Here is an 18,469-nt window from a genome sequence, read left to right as displayed (position 1 = left end):
AGAGCCTGGTCTGAGTTTCTGCTCAGCAGCTAACTACACCAGTAAGCTGCGTGTTAAATTTTCCCCAAGTGCTAAAAGAAAGGTAGTTACCTTGCTGCTGATGTTAACATTGCCAGGGGCTTATTATTATTGTCATTAGATGTTATCATTTCTTAGATATTTACAATGTGTCAGGACTATGCTGAGCATGTTATAATATATTTTGTCATTTGTTTATTTCTCCCAATATCCTTAGGGGGTATGTATATTTTCCCTGTTTTTAAGGGAAGAATTCCAGGATATTACCTCATGTGCCCAAGGCCATGTGACTAGCAAGTGGCACAGCCAACTAAAAATCCAGTTGATTCCATGCTCTTGACCACTAGATCGTACTCTCTCTGTTGCAGAAATGCTCTACGGAATGGTCTAGTCTCTCTAAGGGGTCTGCCTGCGCAGAAGTTATAACCAGTGAACACCTTAGAGGTACCGAGGGTCATTCTACAGTGAGATGAAACTTTTGAATATTTAATTTTTTCCAGATTGGCAAATACTTGATATGCGAACAACGATCAGGCTGTGGAGAGCTTTTTGCTCTACCAAGTGCTCTGAATAGCCAGCCACAGGCAGCATAGCATCATGATTAAGGACAGATAAACCTTGCAGACACACTGCCTGGGTCTCAATTGCCAGCTCTGCCATCTACTAGCTGTGTGACCTCAGGCATCTGTCTTCACCCCTCTGTGTCTAGTTTCTTTAGCCATGAATGAAGAGTAGGATATCCCAGCTCATAGGATTTTGTCGGAGTTAGTGATTTATTAGATGCAAAGTGCCCAGTTCCTGGCACCGAATAAGCACTATGGTAAGGGTTTGTCATGAGTATATCCACATCATCTTCTGAGGCAGGTGCTATTTATACCTATTTTGTAGACCATGAAATAGGTTTATGACCCAACCAGGGCCATGAGGTAAGCAGAGGATACCAGACATTTAATTAGGAAGAGCTCTTGATTTCTAATGCAGTGTTATTTCCATCCTACTACCCCACTTTTATTACTGTATTCATTCATTGGAAATCTCTTTCAAAGAAATATGCAAGGCAGTGAATTTAGCCTTTACAGGACAAAAAAGGTCCTTACCCATTTCAAGGTGGTTACAAGTGGGTAAGGGGACTCAGCATCTCCAAAAGGAGAGTAAGTCCCTGTGTTTCACTGTGTGCGTTATTTGATTTTTTGAATGCAAAACCTTCTCAATAGGCCAGACCTTATGCTCTTTAAAATGCTAAGGTCATGCCCACCAATTGGGGATGTAAGCGACAGAATACGGAGAACTTCCTTAAACAGGAAGGACCTTAGCTGTGATTTAAATAAAGAGGACACTGAAGAGAAAGAAATGTTCAGTGTTACTTGGTGTGTCTGGTTTTTTGGTTCGTTGAACAATATGCTTTGAAAAAGTATAAATGAAGAAAGAAATGAGTGAATGAATGAAAACTTCTGAAAATGCTTTCTTCTCCTTCCCACCTGGATGCTCCCAGTTTGTTATTACAGGGTTCCACTTAACAGCTAGGTTGTTGGTGTAATTTATTAAAGGGAAAACAAAACAGCATTGTTTGTAGAATAATTACTTATTTGGATTTGAATTTCATAATTCCAACTATATCTGCCCATAATAAAAATGCTGAATTCCATTTTCTTTTGCCCAACCCTATCAATTAAGCTACAGATGATATGTAGCAATGTGTTATATATATCTAAAAATAAAATTCGTATCAAGGCACTCTGTGAGGAACCCACAGGTTTTGGCAATAAAATCTCACTCATGAAGCATATGCCTCAGTATTAAATGGCAGAATTTGTACCTTTTTATGACATAACAATACTTTCAAACAGTACAATTGTTACAGAAACAGACTGATTATCTATTTAGCTTAATGGCTTACAAATTTCAAACTGATTCAACAAGTCTTAATTGCCAGGCCATGAGCATTCTTTTAAAACCTCAGCTTCAGGGCGCCTGGGTGGCTCAGCTGGTTAAGTGTCCAACCCTTGATTTCAGGTCATGGGATTGAGCCCTGCATCAGGCTCTGTGTTCAGCACAGAGTCTGCTTGTCCCTCTCCCTCTGCTCCTCCCCTGCCCACTCTCTCTCTTTCTCTCTCAATCTCGAATGCTCAAATAAATAAATAAATAAATAAAACCTCAGCTTCAGTAGTTATGAGAAAAGAGTTGACCACTGCTCTACCCTTAGACACGTTTTATTTTTTATCTCATCTGCTAACCTCTCAAGTTATTAGACCTCCCTACAGTAAAGCTCGAGTTTTTATACCCCATTTATTATTGAATTATTTTGTACTTCCTGTTCGTTTCATAATGAGCAAGCCAGAAAATATTATTGTACCCTAGGTTAATACACCTGAACACCCGTGAAACAACTGAATTCCACAAACAGGGTTACTTGAAAACATGAACACGAAGAATCAGCCACCTACTTGAAGCTGCTTTCTCATGGCAGCTAATGATATAATGATATACTTTGCCAATTGGTTCAATGAAAGCCATTACAATATTACTCTAAGTGTAATCCAGGAGCATATTTAGAATGATATAGGCTGGGGATGAGGAGGCTGCTGTAGCCAGACACTCTTTTCTCGGATGGTATCAAAATAATTGCTCCAAAACAGCATTTTTTTTTTTTAAGAAAAAAAATCCCTAGATGGTAACAGCAAGTGGTAAAGTGACAGTTTCTGGATATGTGTGAGGAATATACCACAAGGGTCATTTTTCTAAGAACACTAAGTCTTTCTAATATGAGTCCATGTTTCACAAAGGAAATACCTTTTAATCACCATTGTTGCAAACACACTAAAACGTTTTTTTACACTTCGTTACCAAGGGGGCTTTACTAAGAAATGGCCCCTTTTCTTCTGTTCCACTGAATACTCAAACTGAATCTAGTGACACTGAAGACTTGTACAGGTCCTCCTCTGATTACTCTAGAAGTAAATGCTTATATGTCAAGTTTCAACCTTAGTAGCATATTTGGGATTGATGAATTCCTCAGATGACAAAGTTAGCCTAGAAAGAGGATAGTGGCTGTCGCCTCAGAGCTCGAATATAATTCTAAAAATGTCCTTTTCAAACTTGAATTTGCACATTCTTTCAAAATGGAAATCTGTGCTTCTCACCGAAACTTAAATCATTTTTCCAACCTTGAAATCCTATAAAAAAGGCGGACTCCTCTGCACTACCTTAATTTCTCTGAAGAGGGAGTATAAGCTCAAGCAAAGCATAAAACTCACAAGAGCCCTATACCTATGCAACAGCGGCAACTACGGAAAAAAAAAAAAAGAATCATTCACATGCTGCCGTTTTGAGATAAAATAATTGAGTATTTAAAACTACAAATTTTGCACCACATTTTATAAAAGCTCTTATTCCTTTTTAAAGAGAGCACACTCCAGTACACAAATACACCCTGGGACAGTTGAGATCAAGGCTGAGAATCTCATGCTAGTGTTTGGAAATGCGACTTTATGTTCAGTTTAAGAATTCAGTGCAATTTATTTAAAAAACAAAACAAAGCAAGTGTCTGTCAACAGCCTGACAGAATTTAATCTGCCTTAAGAAAATACAACTTTGCTATTTTTGAAGAGACTCTTCATTCCTTTTAGGGTTATTGCCACATATTCTGAGAGAATCTTATTTAGTCCTCCAAGTTCTCTCTGATTTTGATTTATGACTTTCAAACAAAAAACTTTACAATTGTTTGAAATCAGGAAAACACACCTTGAAAATGCAGAAATCGTCAGTGCTCGGGGGAAAAAATGAGAAAACTTCCCTATGTTAGAAAATAAAACGAATGGTTCAATCAATGAAATACCGGAAGTTTAAAAAATGGTACCCACCCAAATACTAAGCCAAGCATCTATACTATTCCAGAAACATAAAATAAACTCACAGTCAAACCACATGCTGCAAAACAAGTTTTTATAATTTCAGAATGCATGCAAGTCTCTGACAATTCTCTCTCTAGGTAAAGCAGCCTTACAGCAGCTTCTTGGATTTCTTAATAATTAAACCACTCAGACGGCGGAGTCCAAGACTTCACACCAAAATATACTCTTCAGTGCAAGTGATAAAATGAGGTTCCAAATAACAATTTCCTGAAACGTATTTCTCCTCTCTCAACAAATGAGGCCAGTTTTATACTCAATGCTATTGTTCCAGTTGTTGAAATCTTAACAAAAGTCCCAATAAATCTTAGCAGGTGAAATATCGAAAACTTGGTTAAAAATAAAAATACACACGTGGGTGGGGGGAAGAGATATCACGCACACCATCTTAGAAGAGCTTGCTTAGTAGAATAATCAGACAAAGGGGGCAGGGAAGGCATCTCTATTGAGGAGGAAACTAGATGGTTGTGTCTCATTTGAGTGTTTGACACATGTATCTTTTCATTTGTAAAGATAAATCACAAAAGAGCTCACAAATACGCAAACCTTTCTTCTATAGTTGACTTTTGTGTTTTTCTTCTCCCTTACATTTCTTCCCACTTTATATTTAAAATATACACACCAGAAGTCATCCTTTTAAGGGGAGAAGGAATAGATCTCATAACAGAGAGGATGATGGAAGAGAGATTTCATTATTCCAAAATCCCAAACAAAAATATAGAAATCTTGTAGCAAACTCCTGAGAGATTGGAATGCCTAATGGTACATATGTTGTATATTTGCGTGACTCTCATATGCTTTTTGAGATATTCTTAATAGAATAAGAACCCCCAATAAAACTTTAAATACAGAGATTCTCCTATATTTGTGTCAGAACCACCAATTCATAAAAAAAGCATAACGTCCATAGCATCTAACTGCAATGGAGACGATAAGATTGGTTTTCAAAGAAAGAATGTATATGCTGAACTTTTGAAGCCATTGGTTTAGTAAATTCAGTATTAACTGCACAAAAATATATGTTCTCTGTGATGAACATTTTCTCAACTTTCAAGGTGCTCCCCAGTGTCATGTTATCTATTCTGTGTAAATTGTGTGAATAATACTTTTGTCCTATTGGGGATGATTTAATTGTATTATACTTCATCTCTTTTCTGTCTATACATTTTCATAACTATTAAGCATAATTTTAATATCCAAACTTTATATTTCAATATCTTTAGTTGGAGAATGGGCACACTAAGTTTCAAGTTAACTATTGTGAGCTATCCAAAGATTTTAATGTAAACACCTATAGTTACACTCTGTCACAAAGGATCTACCTCTCCAGGAACTGAACCTTGATGAGGCCCCTCCTTTTATACCTTATCACATAATTGGCTACTGTAGAATTTCCTACAAAGGAGGGTGTCCAGGTGGCTGATGCTTAGTTCATTTTAAAACTAATATAAATTTTATTTTAACAAAAGTTGTATTATCCCTCAAGTTAAAATTTTGCTGACATGTAATAGCATCACTGTGATTTATGATCAATTTCAAAGTGATGCGGGAAATGATGTTTTCAATCATATATAATTTCTGAGCCTCTAAGAAGGAAAAAAATGATTACCAACTACTCTTTTACATTGTGATTTCCTCAAGCATTTAAGAAAAAAGGGTTTTTTACTAAAAATATTTTAAAGTATGAACTCTACATCATTTTTGAAACCTTCAAATATCAAGTTTTTTTTATATAATGTAAAAGGCACAGGACACTTAATGCCATCAACATTATCCAACTTTTCCTGATATTCCTAAATAATATCTTCTGTAAAAGAAAGTCTCATTTAAACCTTAAGATTTTATTTTAAGAATTCTTCTGTTAAGAAAATTGGTAAACCTGGTATCTCATACACATTGAATTTTTATTTTTCAAGTCTACCTAATGATTAACTCATTCCAAAGTTTCTTGGAGTGCCCAAATCTTATTTCAGAATCTTTACTATCATAGAGATTGTTGTCCTTAGGATCCAAGTGTCCAAAATTATCTCTGACCACCTAATACAAAGCTTGACAGATCTATGTGATTTTGAAAATAAGCAAACAAAGAAAAAACAACAGTAATTTAACAATAAAAAAATAGACTTTACTGAAAAGTTCAGTTTGGAAAAATCACTGAAGACAGGTCATAAGCTACTTCTAAGGATAAAACTTCTTATTTCTAGAGAAATCTGAGTTCCAAGGATTCCAAATGGGGAAGACAGTGACTATCACTGAAGTTTCAAAACTCATTTCGAAGTGAAGACAAATTCCACCCATGTTTTCGAAGTAGAATGGTTATTGTTGTTAATACTTTCTGGTTAAATGCATGTCATTTCACATTCAAATTATAAGAAGATGGAGGTTTTATGTGTTTGCATATTGGTGGGCACAATAAAGTTCCCGAAAGCCCATGTCTTTGTGCTTTTAATGTGTGTTCAGAAAAAATATTTTAGAACAGCACAATGTGAAAATTTTTTGCTTTCTAGATTTTAATGCCTCCATGTAAATTTCTAAGAATTATGGATCATTTTCCCCAAAAATGTGATTTAATGGGTGTATTTTTCTCTGCATGAGTTCATGATTCAATATGTATGACGATTCGGCTATACAAAGAGAAGAAATCTGCTAGAAAGAGCAGTAAAGTTGCAAAACGTTACGTTTAAGATCTAGGATTTAAAAAAGAAATCCAAGACATAGAAATCAAACCAGAAGTTCACGTGCAGATCCAAGAAATCAGACAGGTGAAATAAATTCTGGAGTCAACAAAAAAACAAAGCTTTACCATTAAACTCTCATCAAGAGATGAGGGCTACAAGAAACTGGTATGTGACTGAAAACAACATACTACAGTCTGAACAGAGAACACGAAAATGTTCTGCAGTACTAAGCAAGGCTCTTGTGGGCAATTAGAGAGTTGTCATTTCACACAGCCTTTCCTTTAAAGAAACATCACTCTAGCCCTAACTACAGGCCTCTGTGGTCCAGGGGGACAGACTTCCTTCCCTCCACTGTGCCTGTACAAGGCGACCCCTCAGGATGGTGCTTCCGCCACCCTATCACTGTCACGCTTCCACAGTGACTCGAGGTCTCTTAGAGGCAGTGCACAGCACAAACACATTCAAGGATCCTGCCAGATCCATGGCACGATGTTGGGCCAGGCTTATGTTTCCTCTCTCCCACAGATGCTGCAGTATTTTCAAAAACAGGGCCAGGCAAGCCCCTCGCTCTCATTTTCTGTGAAGATCCATCCTAATGGTGACAGAAGAGGTCCAGCCTCTGTCTTCTGGTAATGCCATAAATAATATCTGATTACAGATGTTACAGTTTAAATTTTCTTTGTTTTAGGTTAAGGAAGAGAAAGGGCCCATGTCGAAAAGGAAAAAAAAAGTGAGTTGACACAACAGATTGTGACAGATTTATTACTATTTATCATGGTAAATATGTATCAAAGAAAACATATAAATGTCTTTATCTAGTCATAATCACTCCAAAGGAAACCTTTTATTAGCCCCAAATTCTTATTATTTGTAATAAAACTATTCACACATACTGAAGCAAGTTTTAGGAACTACCTCTTACCGGATTTATATTCATAATTTTTATTTGAGTTTAAAAAAAGAGTAAACATGGCAGAGGTCTAAAAATATGAAAATATGGGTCTACAGTGACTATTGCGGACCCTCTCTTTAGATCAAATTAAAACATATTTTGTGTGTAAATAATAAGCAATCCGATACATATAACAAAGCTAATATAAACTAAGTAAAATTGTGATTAAAACAGAGCTGAGATTTTTTTCCCAGTCGTAACAATAAATAGACGATTGGATTCTAAAATCGACCAAACTAAGTTACTCTTTTTTGCTTAAAAAAGAAAAAACAAAAAAATATAACAAGGATGAAATTTCCATTTCAATTGAATTTTCCTCCTTGTCTTTCCAAAAACAGGCTCTATTTACAAAATTGTTCCTTAAAGACCATTAAAACATTTAGCCAAGATAAATTCTCTAGGAAGAGTAAATCCTGAACTGACCATCAAAAGCCAAAAATTAAATAATACAAACTAAATTTCCAATTCCAGGTCTGATGGGAAGAAAGGAAAGATACTTTTATATTTCTAAACATCTGACAATATATCAACAAGACACAAACTGTCTAAATAGCAAAGAAAAATCTGTGTCAGTGAAATTTTCTATAGTGGCCAGTTAGCTCTAGGGTAATACTTAAAAATTTACAATGAAGTAGGAGAAATTATTGTTGACAACGATTAAGCAGATAGGTAATATCTAATGCCACACCAAAACACTCCTTAGAAATTGTGTAGATTTCTGCATTATTTTAGCAGGAAAAAACAAAGTTTATTTGACCCTGAGGCATAAATAACGTTCTATAGTTTTAAGTTTTTCATGGCTCCTATGGCATATAGCTATTCTATCATTTCAGAAGCATCAAAGTCCACTTATTGTATTTAATACTGTCCGTATTAGGTTCAGGCATGTTTAAAATGTAAACAGCTGTGAGGACTATATCATTTGAAGTTGTCATGAAAGCTATTAAAAGCTAAAGTTTCATCTACATTAAATCCACCACAAACTTCAAGCTTAAAATATGCTTATAAAAACCTGAGGGAATATTAGTCAATTTCAATACAGCATAGAAATTTAAAGAATAAACCACTGAGTACACTTTTTAAGTTACTTACTGGTAGTCTAAAGTGACTATTTTATACACCATTGGCAGTTTTATTTACACAATATTTTTCTATATTTATGGATAATTTTGTGATGCTTCTTCAACATTACCAAGTCTATGATAATCAGCATACAAAATTTGTGTTTCTTTCCTGATAAAGACTCACTCTGATATATTCACTTAATAATTTTTTGGATGAGCTGAACTAAAAATCAAGTCAAATACACAGGTGTTTGGGTTAATCTAATCTTAGCACATTTGCAAAACCTATTATTCTCCTAATTCATTAAAAATGAAGTAAAACTAATATGTAAGCATTGATTGGTAATATATTTTCAGAAACCCAAATATCATTTTATTTTAGAGGAGAAGAACTTAACAATAGGGTTCATTAGCATTCCTTTCAAAGAATACTAGTGCCCTACAGAACACAGAATTAAATTAAATTAAATCAAAACTGTGTATCTATACCTGTATCTATCTCACAGGAAGGAAGGAAGAAGGGAAAAAAAGAAGAGAGGAACTCATATTTTTATTCTACGTAAGGAGGAAATCGTTAAGAAAAGACTGTTCTAAACAAAATTAAATAAAACCATCTTAGGAACTCAGATTGGAAAATATATGTTAAGAATTGAAAATAAAGATATCTTATTTAGTTGTGATCACAACCACCTTTTGCTACGTTGGAGACTGGAGGGACCTCAGCAGCGCCTGAGAACAGCTCCAGGTATTAAAAAGACCCAGAATGCTCTTGGTTACAGCTGTTTCTTCTGGTTGTCACCTGGTATTCCAGACACAAATGGTTACTGATGCGGCTACCTCTGAAGCTTTTATTCAGTCACCTCTCTAGAAAATAGAGACATTCTCTCTGCACTCTGGGCTGAAACCCATGTAAATTTTCCCTAAATCCTCTCCACAAATCTCCTTTCGCATGCAAATCCATAAATCATCATAATACCGACAAAGAATTTAACCAACAGATGAAACTAATACTCATTCTCTTGAAAGCCCTGTACAGGTAAAAACTCCTCGAACTTCAGGCACCTTTTCAAGGCTCTCTTCAGAGCTTAACCTGCTGAGTATCAACACAACCACCCAGTCTTCCAGGATATGCAATTAATCACTCCAACGTGGGTCAGGTGGCTGGACGCGCAGGTCATTCCTACCTCATCCACATTCTTGATAAACATGCTGCTCTGGCTCATGGCACCTCGTTACTCCCCTCTCCCTCACATCAATGCGAAACAGAACAAAATAAACACTATACAAAAGCAGAAACAAGCAGTACTTACTGAGGATGGCAAACCTGGAGGAACTTTTCGAACTTTCTTTGTCTGCACCTCTGAAAGAAAAGGAAGAGGCGGTGAGGTCCCCGCATGCCCATTTTCCTAACTAAAACAGATTACACCACGAAGCCATTTAGATTAGACCAGATTTTCTTAAGTCGTTACCTTAGCAAAATGTCAGTACCACTATCGTATTTTATCCTGGCAGACATCAAATTCTGCCTTTTTCATAAAAATCAAGATATTTAACTTTTTTTAAGCTTTGATTTTTTTTTAAGTTGCCTTATATGGGCAGCCAAGAGAAAACAAGAAATAAGCATACACCAAAATAGTTCTCTAGCTACTAGAAGTTGTTAACATACCCATCCAATGTACTACTGGGGAGGGGTGGTCACGAGCCTGACATTTGAGGAAAATTTTATGGTTTTGGAGGGTGGGGTGAGCGGAGGGTGAGAAGGGTGGTATTAAAAGAGAGAGGAAGAAAGAAAAAGACTACTAATAATCACTCAGGCATTCAAACGGAGGAATACCTTACCCATGGCAGTACTGTGAAGAGGCCTCCTTCGGGGGTTATTGCTAGAATACTGATAATACTGGGAGCCAGGTTTGGTGGGCGACAGGGTTCCTGGGGTGCCCATATCCATGTCACCTCCAAGGAGACTCTGCTAAAAGGTTAAAAATGGAAAACAAACATACAAGGTTAGTTTTTCACGTTCACCACCCCCCAACTGATTGTTAGTACTTAAACCAACGCAATAAACAAAACAGCATCTGCTAAGCTGTAACAATTACAACACAACCGAACAAAAAGAAAAGCAGTCTAAGAGGCTAGCCCAAAGTTTGTGATTTTTTTTTTAATTCTTTGCTTTTGAGAGGGAGGTAGAAGGTGATTCTCTTTAAACAGTATTTTCATCTTAAGACAACTCACATTTTAATTTTTTAAGAGGACGGCATTTATGTAAGACTCGTGTTTTGTTTTTTTGTTTTGTTTTGTTTTGTTTTTTCTTTAATCTACACTTAGGCTCCTATCTGGGAACTATTCATGCCCTTCCTTCACAAGAACCCAGGGGAATCTGATTTTTCGGACGCACACAAAACTTCCCCTGGCTGCTCACACTGGGGGTGAGTGTAGAATGCTCCACTCAACTGAGGACTCTGCCTCTCTCCATCGGCACAGCATTATCCTCCACGGATTTACACAGCACCCACAGAAGAGAAAATGCCAGCAGAACCGGGAGTAAATTAAAATCTCACACTAACTTCCAAAATCATAGAAATAGGACGCATTCTAAGCCAACAGGAACAAATTAAAGGACATTAGAAGGCCCTCTTGAGGACTACTGGAAGCTAAAACACATCCCCACAGATTAAACATTTACCTGAGCCCTAGAAAACTTCCACAAATATCATTAAGTTATCACAGTGTGATAAATCACTAAACTTTCAAAAATGATGACACACGAAAGATTCTATAATAATATTACATTTTCTAAAAACTACATAAAAACTTACCCATAATATATAAATCGCCTGATTATACTCTGCATTGAACACATTGTTCTTTTAATTAGCCTGATATGCAAGAAAACAAGTGTAGATACTACCATTTATATTAAGAACAAATTTACTGTTTAATAAAGAAATTTTAAAATTAAGTACTAAAAAATCTAACTTTATCGTTACTTGTAATCAACTTTTACTGACTGAACTAATTACTGTCCTTGATAAAGTACAGAATGTGTTTTCCCTAATCTAAATTCTAATCACCATGTCACTCACAACAGACTTAGGGATGCTTCACTAACACACTATTCACATGCAAAATACTCTAAATAGGCCAATTATGACTCTGCCCCTGTTCCCTGGTTAACCCGCTGAGAACTGAAAAATTTCACAAGGCAGTCACCAACTAAAACAAAGAGTCCTTGTTTTAAATTAAGACAGTCTTTTTGATTCCTAAATAGCTCAACAAAGTGGCATGTCTTCTAGTGAAAGCAGTTGGTCAAATATGACCCATAAGCTGGAAAATCAAAAATTCAAACCTCCCCTTTCCAGTGCCATATAGCTAAATATCATAAAGAGAACCTCTCTATTCCAAGGGATTTTTGTGAGTGCTGGATGAGTAATATATAAAGGACTAATCAGCTACTGACAAGCTTGCCTTCACTGATTCCAGTTTCAGACTTTTCCAAGGGATACATAACAAACATTACTTAAAAATAAAACTTCAAGGGATGAGATCTTAGGTTTGCGGCTCATTTTGAGCAAAAACTCATTGTGAGTATCTTCATATTTGCCACATCAATACCAGATCAAGCCAGATCATTTACCAGATAAAAATCTGACATCCGCATGCTCAATTACTGCCTATTCCGAACTTAAGATATCCAAATGCTACCCAATGACAAACTAAAATATAGAGCTCTTTGTAATAGTTTTCTACGAATCAGGAATCCAACAGCTCACCATCAAATGATTTATCATTTTATAAGTGGCATTCAACAATTTCAGAACCTCAACCTGAAATTTCACTCTTGGTAAACCTTATTAACAAAATCTGTATTTAAGCCCAAATTTTCTTTGAAATTTCCATCAAAAAAGCTGTGAATGATTTAAATCACAACCTCCTCACAGTCTGGTAAATTTACAAAGAAGCCTTCCTTTCATGAGAAGAGGAGTTTGAAGATGACATTATTGAAAACTTTGTATTTTAGACAGACATTACTCCTCTCTCTTCACTTATCTTTTCCTCAAATAATACAAAATATTCAAACAAGACTGAGCAGATATGTTGAAATTCTTGCTTGTCTCCTTAATGAGCTTAACCATTGCTTAATTTTTGTTGGTCCTGGTAGCAAAGGTTCTCACTCCCAAGAAAGTAGATGCATTCAATAGGTCAACATAAAAACAAACACGCTTGCTCTACTGTTTTAGCAGCATTCACAACAGAGCTGTGAAAAATGGAAAATGATAACTAGAAGATCGCTCACTGGCTGTGGCTGACCTTACTGTTGTTAATTTAAAAGAAAATCATTTCATGGGCCAGTTGTAAATAAATCATGCACCCAACCCTTGCATGTGCAGCCACACGAACTATGTATGGATAGTGACAGAAGACCAAGACCAGATAGCACGTCCACACGTGTAGAGCTTCATGTTGATCTTTTTTTTCCCCCTTTTTCACAAAGCACATTCCTGTTTCTTTCTTTTTAGACCTGTTTGTTCCTTTTTCTTTTTTCTCTCAGACAATAGAATCATTCTTCTAAAGCAACAAAAATAAGCATTTCCTCATACTCAAGGGGGCCCCAATCACCCCCCTACGGAAAATTAAGATAAAAATATATGTGCTCCTATTGGAGAGTATACTTGTAAAATGAACAATAACCATTTACTATTGTTTGGCCTTTACGTCACACATTTAACTCTCTTAGCAATGAGAAAGAGGAAAAAAAAAATTCCACTGGCTAAAAAAACCTGAGTTTATGAACTTAGAAAATTAATGGTATTCCATTTATTAAGGTAAATTGAATATGGCACAAAATGGATAAGGCATTCATTTACATATGAATTCACATGCATGAATATATATATATCTATATATCGATATATAAAGACAAATTTTCGCTTAATAAAAGTTGTTTGGAAGCTAAAGTCTACTTTCAAAATGGGCCAATTTGTCTTTGCCTTCAATAAGATTGTAAAGGTTTCAGGGTTTCCGCATTGTGCAAGTTCATGCTCTGCGGTTATGCTGGGTCCCAGTACGGAGCTGCCTGGGTCTGCCAGGAAACACTGGAAGCAAGATGTGGCATCTCACACAGCTAACCTGTAAATCTTAAACCCATAGTTTAGCATTTTGTGTAACTGTCTGCAATGTGATGAGATGAGCCCTTCCCCTTCTTCACTCCTTATTTTCTTCCAAAGACAAACAATCTTAAGACTTAAAATAGCCTAACCAAAAAAATAGAATCTGCTGACTTTTGTTAACTGGGTTTAAATATTTTAGGGTCCACCCCCCCGACAACCAATCTTTCATCAGAAAGTCCCACCAGAGCCCCTCAAATACCAAATGCAGCACTCTGTGAGGGTCCACGTCCATTAAATTTTTTTGTTTGTTCTACATCAGATCTGGGTCTCAGTCTAACACATTCTCAACTACTGCCCCAATTCCTTCTGGGTGGGGGGGGGGAGCATTTTAACATCCTTGATCAACCATTGAACTTTGCTTATGCAACCAAGAATGCAAACCATGAATTAAACTTGAGTAACAGAAAAGCAGCATATATCTCAAATTAGATTTATAACTGAATGGTAATCAAAAATAGAACTCACTGCTTCGAGCTTAAATTATCAACTTTTTTCTTGTTAAACTAAAATCATCTTGCTCTGAACTATTATTTCATTTCAGTCAGCACTTTAAATGTAATGGGTGGGTGGTACATTTCTAAAAAGGAAGATTATATTTACCCTTAATTATAGATATGAGTGAGATCAGAGTACGATGAATGCTGCTTTTTGGCTTATAATTAATTCATCTAATAGGTGAATGACCTTGAATTTCAGAGTTGGAATCTGGGAAGGGGGGGGAAAGAAGTAGGAGAAAAAATCATCTCTGGGGAAAAGCAAATGTACCCCTGGTTTCTTAGAGCTTTCTCTGATTTTGCGTCACTCCCATTACGTTGTGATCCGGTATCAGACACAACATCTTGGGGGGATGTTGTAGAACAGAGAAAAGCAGTCTCAGATGAAACCAGATTAAGCTCCTTTTCTGAACTATTGCCAAATGCTTGTGAGTCTAATTCATGTTTGGGTATTCTAGTACTCACACAGCTGCAATTCTATTCTTTCATCACAAACCTAAGTGATGTATAGTGGCTTTGTATGGCGAACTGACTCTATAAAGCCAGGAATTTTGGAAGGCTTTACGTTAATATGGAAATAAAATTCTGAACCACCATAAAACTTATGAATGCTGGATATTTGTATGGGTACCTAATAGACTTTGCAGTACTAAGTGCAAAATACACATCGAGCAAAATTAGCAATTATATGTTTAAAACACATTTTTTTAAAAAAAAATCGCAATTGAGGTCATTTCTACATAGTGAATTCTGCACAGAATCGGGTTTTCAAAGACACTGCTGAATAAGATTCCTAACAGCCATGGGGAAGTTTTTGCAAATCCCTGTCGAATAGCTGCTGCTGAATTTGCCATTTTGACCACAGAAGGGCCATTGCTGACTTACTATAGTAGCAGGAGGGGGCGATAATTTTGCTGCTGTTGGCACTTACTCTGCAACCCAGAATATATCTCACACCAAAGGGCAATGAAGAACACAGTATTTCCACCTGTCCACTTTTGAACTTCAAAGCTCAAAACTGAAGGTCAGTCTTTGGACAGTCTCTATTCCCAATAGCTGAAGGTCTAGGAATGCACCTCTATAATTTATTTTGAGTTCTGTCTTATGCTTGGTTTCAACAAAAGAAAACTCTAGAAACTCACATAAGATGGCAAGGATAACTTTCATAATCAGGGACTTAACAGATTGTCATCGTGCTGCAGAGAAATGTAAATTATCGAAATTATCATTTAGCAAAGATTTTCTTTTAGGGACTTTTGGTCAATGCTTTTTATTTCTACTCTGTGTGTAGTGCACATTGTAACAAGTCAGAAGTAGAATCCAAACCTCTTGAGGAAAGAGGGAGGGATCTGAGGTGAGACAGATCACATTGAACCCTAGCTCAGAGGCATACAGGCATCCTGACTAAGGGTTAGTTATGCAACTGCTCTAAACCCTATTTTCCTCCTCTGTAAAAAGGGAGTAATGAAAGCTCTACTACAGGGTTATCAGGAGCAGATGAAACAACATATGTAAAATGTCCAGCAGAGCTGGTGTCTAGCACATAGTTGCCCTCCTTCCTATGTCCCTACAATTCATAGTCCCATGTCCCCATCTACTGATGACTACTTAAAAGATTTCCCAAAAGCTGTGAATGATTCATTGGCAGTGAGATCATCCACTCTACTTTGAGATTAAAAAGTATACATTGAGATAATAATTTTGAAAAGTCAACATAAAAAAAACTGAAAAAAAGCCAAATCTGTGGGCTTACATAAACAGTGATGATAGCCTCATGGCCTAGAGCTATGCTGGCAACAAGAGATGGCTAGTTTTGATCCATATTGAAGAAAGAAACTGGCCAACAATCAATCTGGATAATTTCAGCTAGTAGCCATTTTCCTGGAACTGCCACAAGGATTATTTCAATGGCTCATTTAATTTTGCTTTTGCAAGCGTGAGCAAATATTACAGTTAATTCCACTATATGTGAGACAAAAACTAGTCACACTAAGTGTTGTACAACTAGGTATTTAAAAATAAGACATGTATTTGATAAAATTTTATTAATCATGTGATGTTAAATAAATTCAAATTCTTACCACTGCATTAGCCACTGATAAATAGCTCAAACAAGTTCAATATTGTTTTTCTCCTTGCAAGGCCAACTATAGGCATTTTATGTGATATTTATCAAGTACTATTTAAAAAAAAACCCGTATTGCCCCATGATGTGACAAAAAATAAATGAATGCACGTCACAGTTTTGGCTGGGAATTTGCATAACCTCCAAAGCATTCAATTGACCTTGGACAAAATGATTTATTTTTGTAGTGATTATATTTCACCAAACATTAAAAATTCAAGTATATTGTCTTTTCCTATAAAGAAACACAACACCTTATATTTAAATGTTATAGTGTGATGCAAAGGTTGCCATGGTAACTATTACTTAATGTATAGTGGAGTAACAGTAAAGTAAAAACTCATGCATTTTGATATGGAAATTACAACTGCCCAAGGGTTGGCAAGATTTATGCATTCACCTATTTGACTACCTCTCAAATAAAAAAAATAAATAACAACAAACAACATTTATTGTATACAATAAAGTGAGGAGGTCTTTCAGTGGTTTCTGAAAATCCATCCTGGAATCCCAAGTCATCTATTACATATTAAAAAGAGGATTTTTATTTGTTAGTGAGAAGGTAGATATTTAGCAAAAAGAAAATAGGAAAGCAATCAGGATCCTACCATAAAAATGGATTTGAAGAAATCTTATATAAACAATATAGAATTTAAGACAACTACCTTCTTTTCAGTTTATGTGCCTTCTCAGTTCAGGAAGTTTATTTAATATATAATTTGATAAGTGTGCTATAATCACTACTTGCCTTAAAATGTTTCTTTAGCAATTTTGTTCCAAAGTAAAAATAGAACAATTTGAACAAGACCTGTTAACATACTAGGGAATTAACACCACTTCTCCTATAAATATAAACATGTGGCTATAATAAACGTGCTGAAAAGTGTATTTGGCCAGGTTGCTATTTTAGTAAAATAAAGCAGTATCAAAATGTCACATGTCAGTCTTCATATTGGATGGGGAAGGTTCCATTTCAAGCTTGTTGTAAATCCTTTCCTCTCTAGTAAGGATTTATAAAAACATTTTTATGTTGAGACTGTCCTCGGGGAGGACAGAGTCCGGGATCTCCGTCTGCTTACCCAGCACCTCTCATAGCTTCTCAATTAACGTCTAACGGCCAACGTGTAAGATTTACTAAAATAAAGTATCCTGATAACTTTCTGAACTTGTACATAAGGTGACAAGCCTACCACATGACATGAGGAAACTGAGGTTATCTGGAGAAGCAGTGAATGTATGATGGAATCTTCAAGTCATCAAGGATTCTTTACGTTCTGACTATCCTTCCAAAGCTGGGTCGGCTTTCAATGTGCATTCACAGTTTAGCTCCCAAAGAGCTCTCTCTTGAATACGTGGTTTATCAAGAATATGTGGCCAGGAAGGCCGAATGAGTTTTTGGCTAGTTAAAAGGGAAAATGCTTATTCATAGTTGAACTCCCTATTGTGCCCAGCACAGAGACCCGCCATGGCAAATGCTCACTAAATATCAAAATGAACACAGAACAATCGCTATTAATCAAATTGAGGGCTTAAACAGCTATTCTATTCGGTTGGGTTTTTTTTTTTTTTTTTTTTTTAGTTTTTTTCTAGCATAGATGTATTCCATTAGTCCTTCCAATTACTGTTGCTGCTGATAATAATGAGTAGTAATAGTGGAGGAAGGGGGAGCAGGAACTTGAAGTAAGACCAGTGATATGGGGTAAGCTATCACAGCTGAGTGCCTGTGAAGAGCCAAGCACGGCTGCAGGTTCTTTCCATACCACCAAGCCCGAAGATCTGACCGCCACCGGACCCACGGGAACATTCAGAGTGGGCATGTGGCCTGACCCACGGCACACATGTAGCTGGCAAGCCACACAACCAGGACGAGAACTCAAGTTACGTCTGACTTTGAAGCCCGTGCTTGTCCTCCATCCCACACGCTCCCTCCCACTATTCTGTGCACTTGGGTTTTCTTGCCTTCACTCTGACCGTTAGGAGGAGTCAATCTGTTTTTCTTCAGGTCAACCTAACACCAAAAGCTCATCTCTCACATTTACTCCAGAGGAGCCTCTAACTCAGT

The 18,469-nt window shown here is 36.4% G+C and overlaps 1 protein-coding gene across 26 annotated transcripts in view; it reads right to left on the bottom strand.

Moving 5' to 3' along the window:
• TCF4 (transcription factor 4) overlaps positions 1–18,469 on the bottom strand; it is a 350,900-nt gene that overhangs the window by 116,382 nt on the left and 216,049 nt on the right. For 18 of the 26 annotated variants that reach the window (XM_073898139.1, XM_073898148.1, XM_073898142.1 and 15 more), the window contains 2 exons: positions 10,460–10,589; positions 9,931–9,980 (listed from right to left, as the gene is read on the bottom strand). In XM_073898139.1, the coding sequence (XP_073754240.1) occupies positions 9,931–9,980; positions 10,460–10,589 (180 nt within the window). The remainder of the gene's footprint in view (positions 1–9,930; positions 9,981–10,459; positions 10,590–18,469) is intronic. The other 8 variants (XM_073898141.1, XM_073898144.1, XM_073898146.1 and 5 more) reach the window with 1 other exon arrangement.

The sequence above is a fragment of the Callorhinus ursinus genome, unplaced genomic scaffold (assembly GCF_003265705.2).
Source record: "Callorhinus ursinus isolate GAN/ISIS: 27379988/994484 unplaced genomic scaffold, GSC_fseal_2.0 scaffold11, whole genome shotgun sequence".
NCBI classification, from domain to species: domain Eukaryota; kingdom Metazoa; phylum Chordata; class Mammalia; order Carnivora; family Otariidae; genus Callorhinus; species Callorhinus ursinus.
The sequence above is the reverse complement of the archived record's forward strand: the minus strand, read 5'-3'. Positions and strand labels throughout refer to the sequence as shown.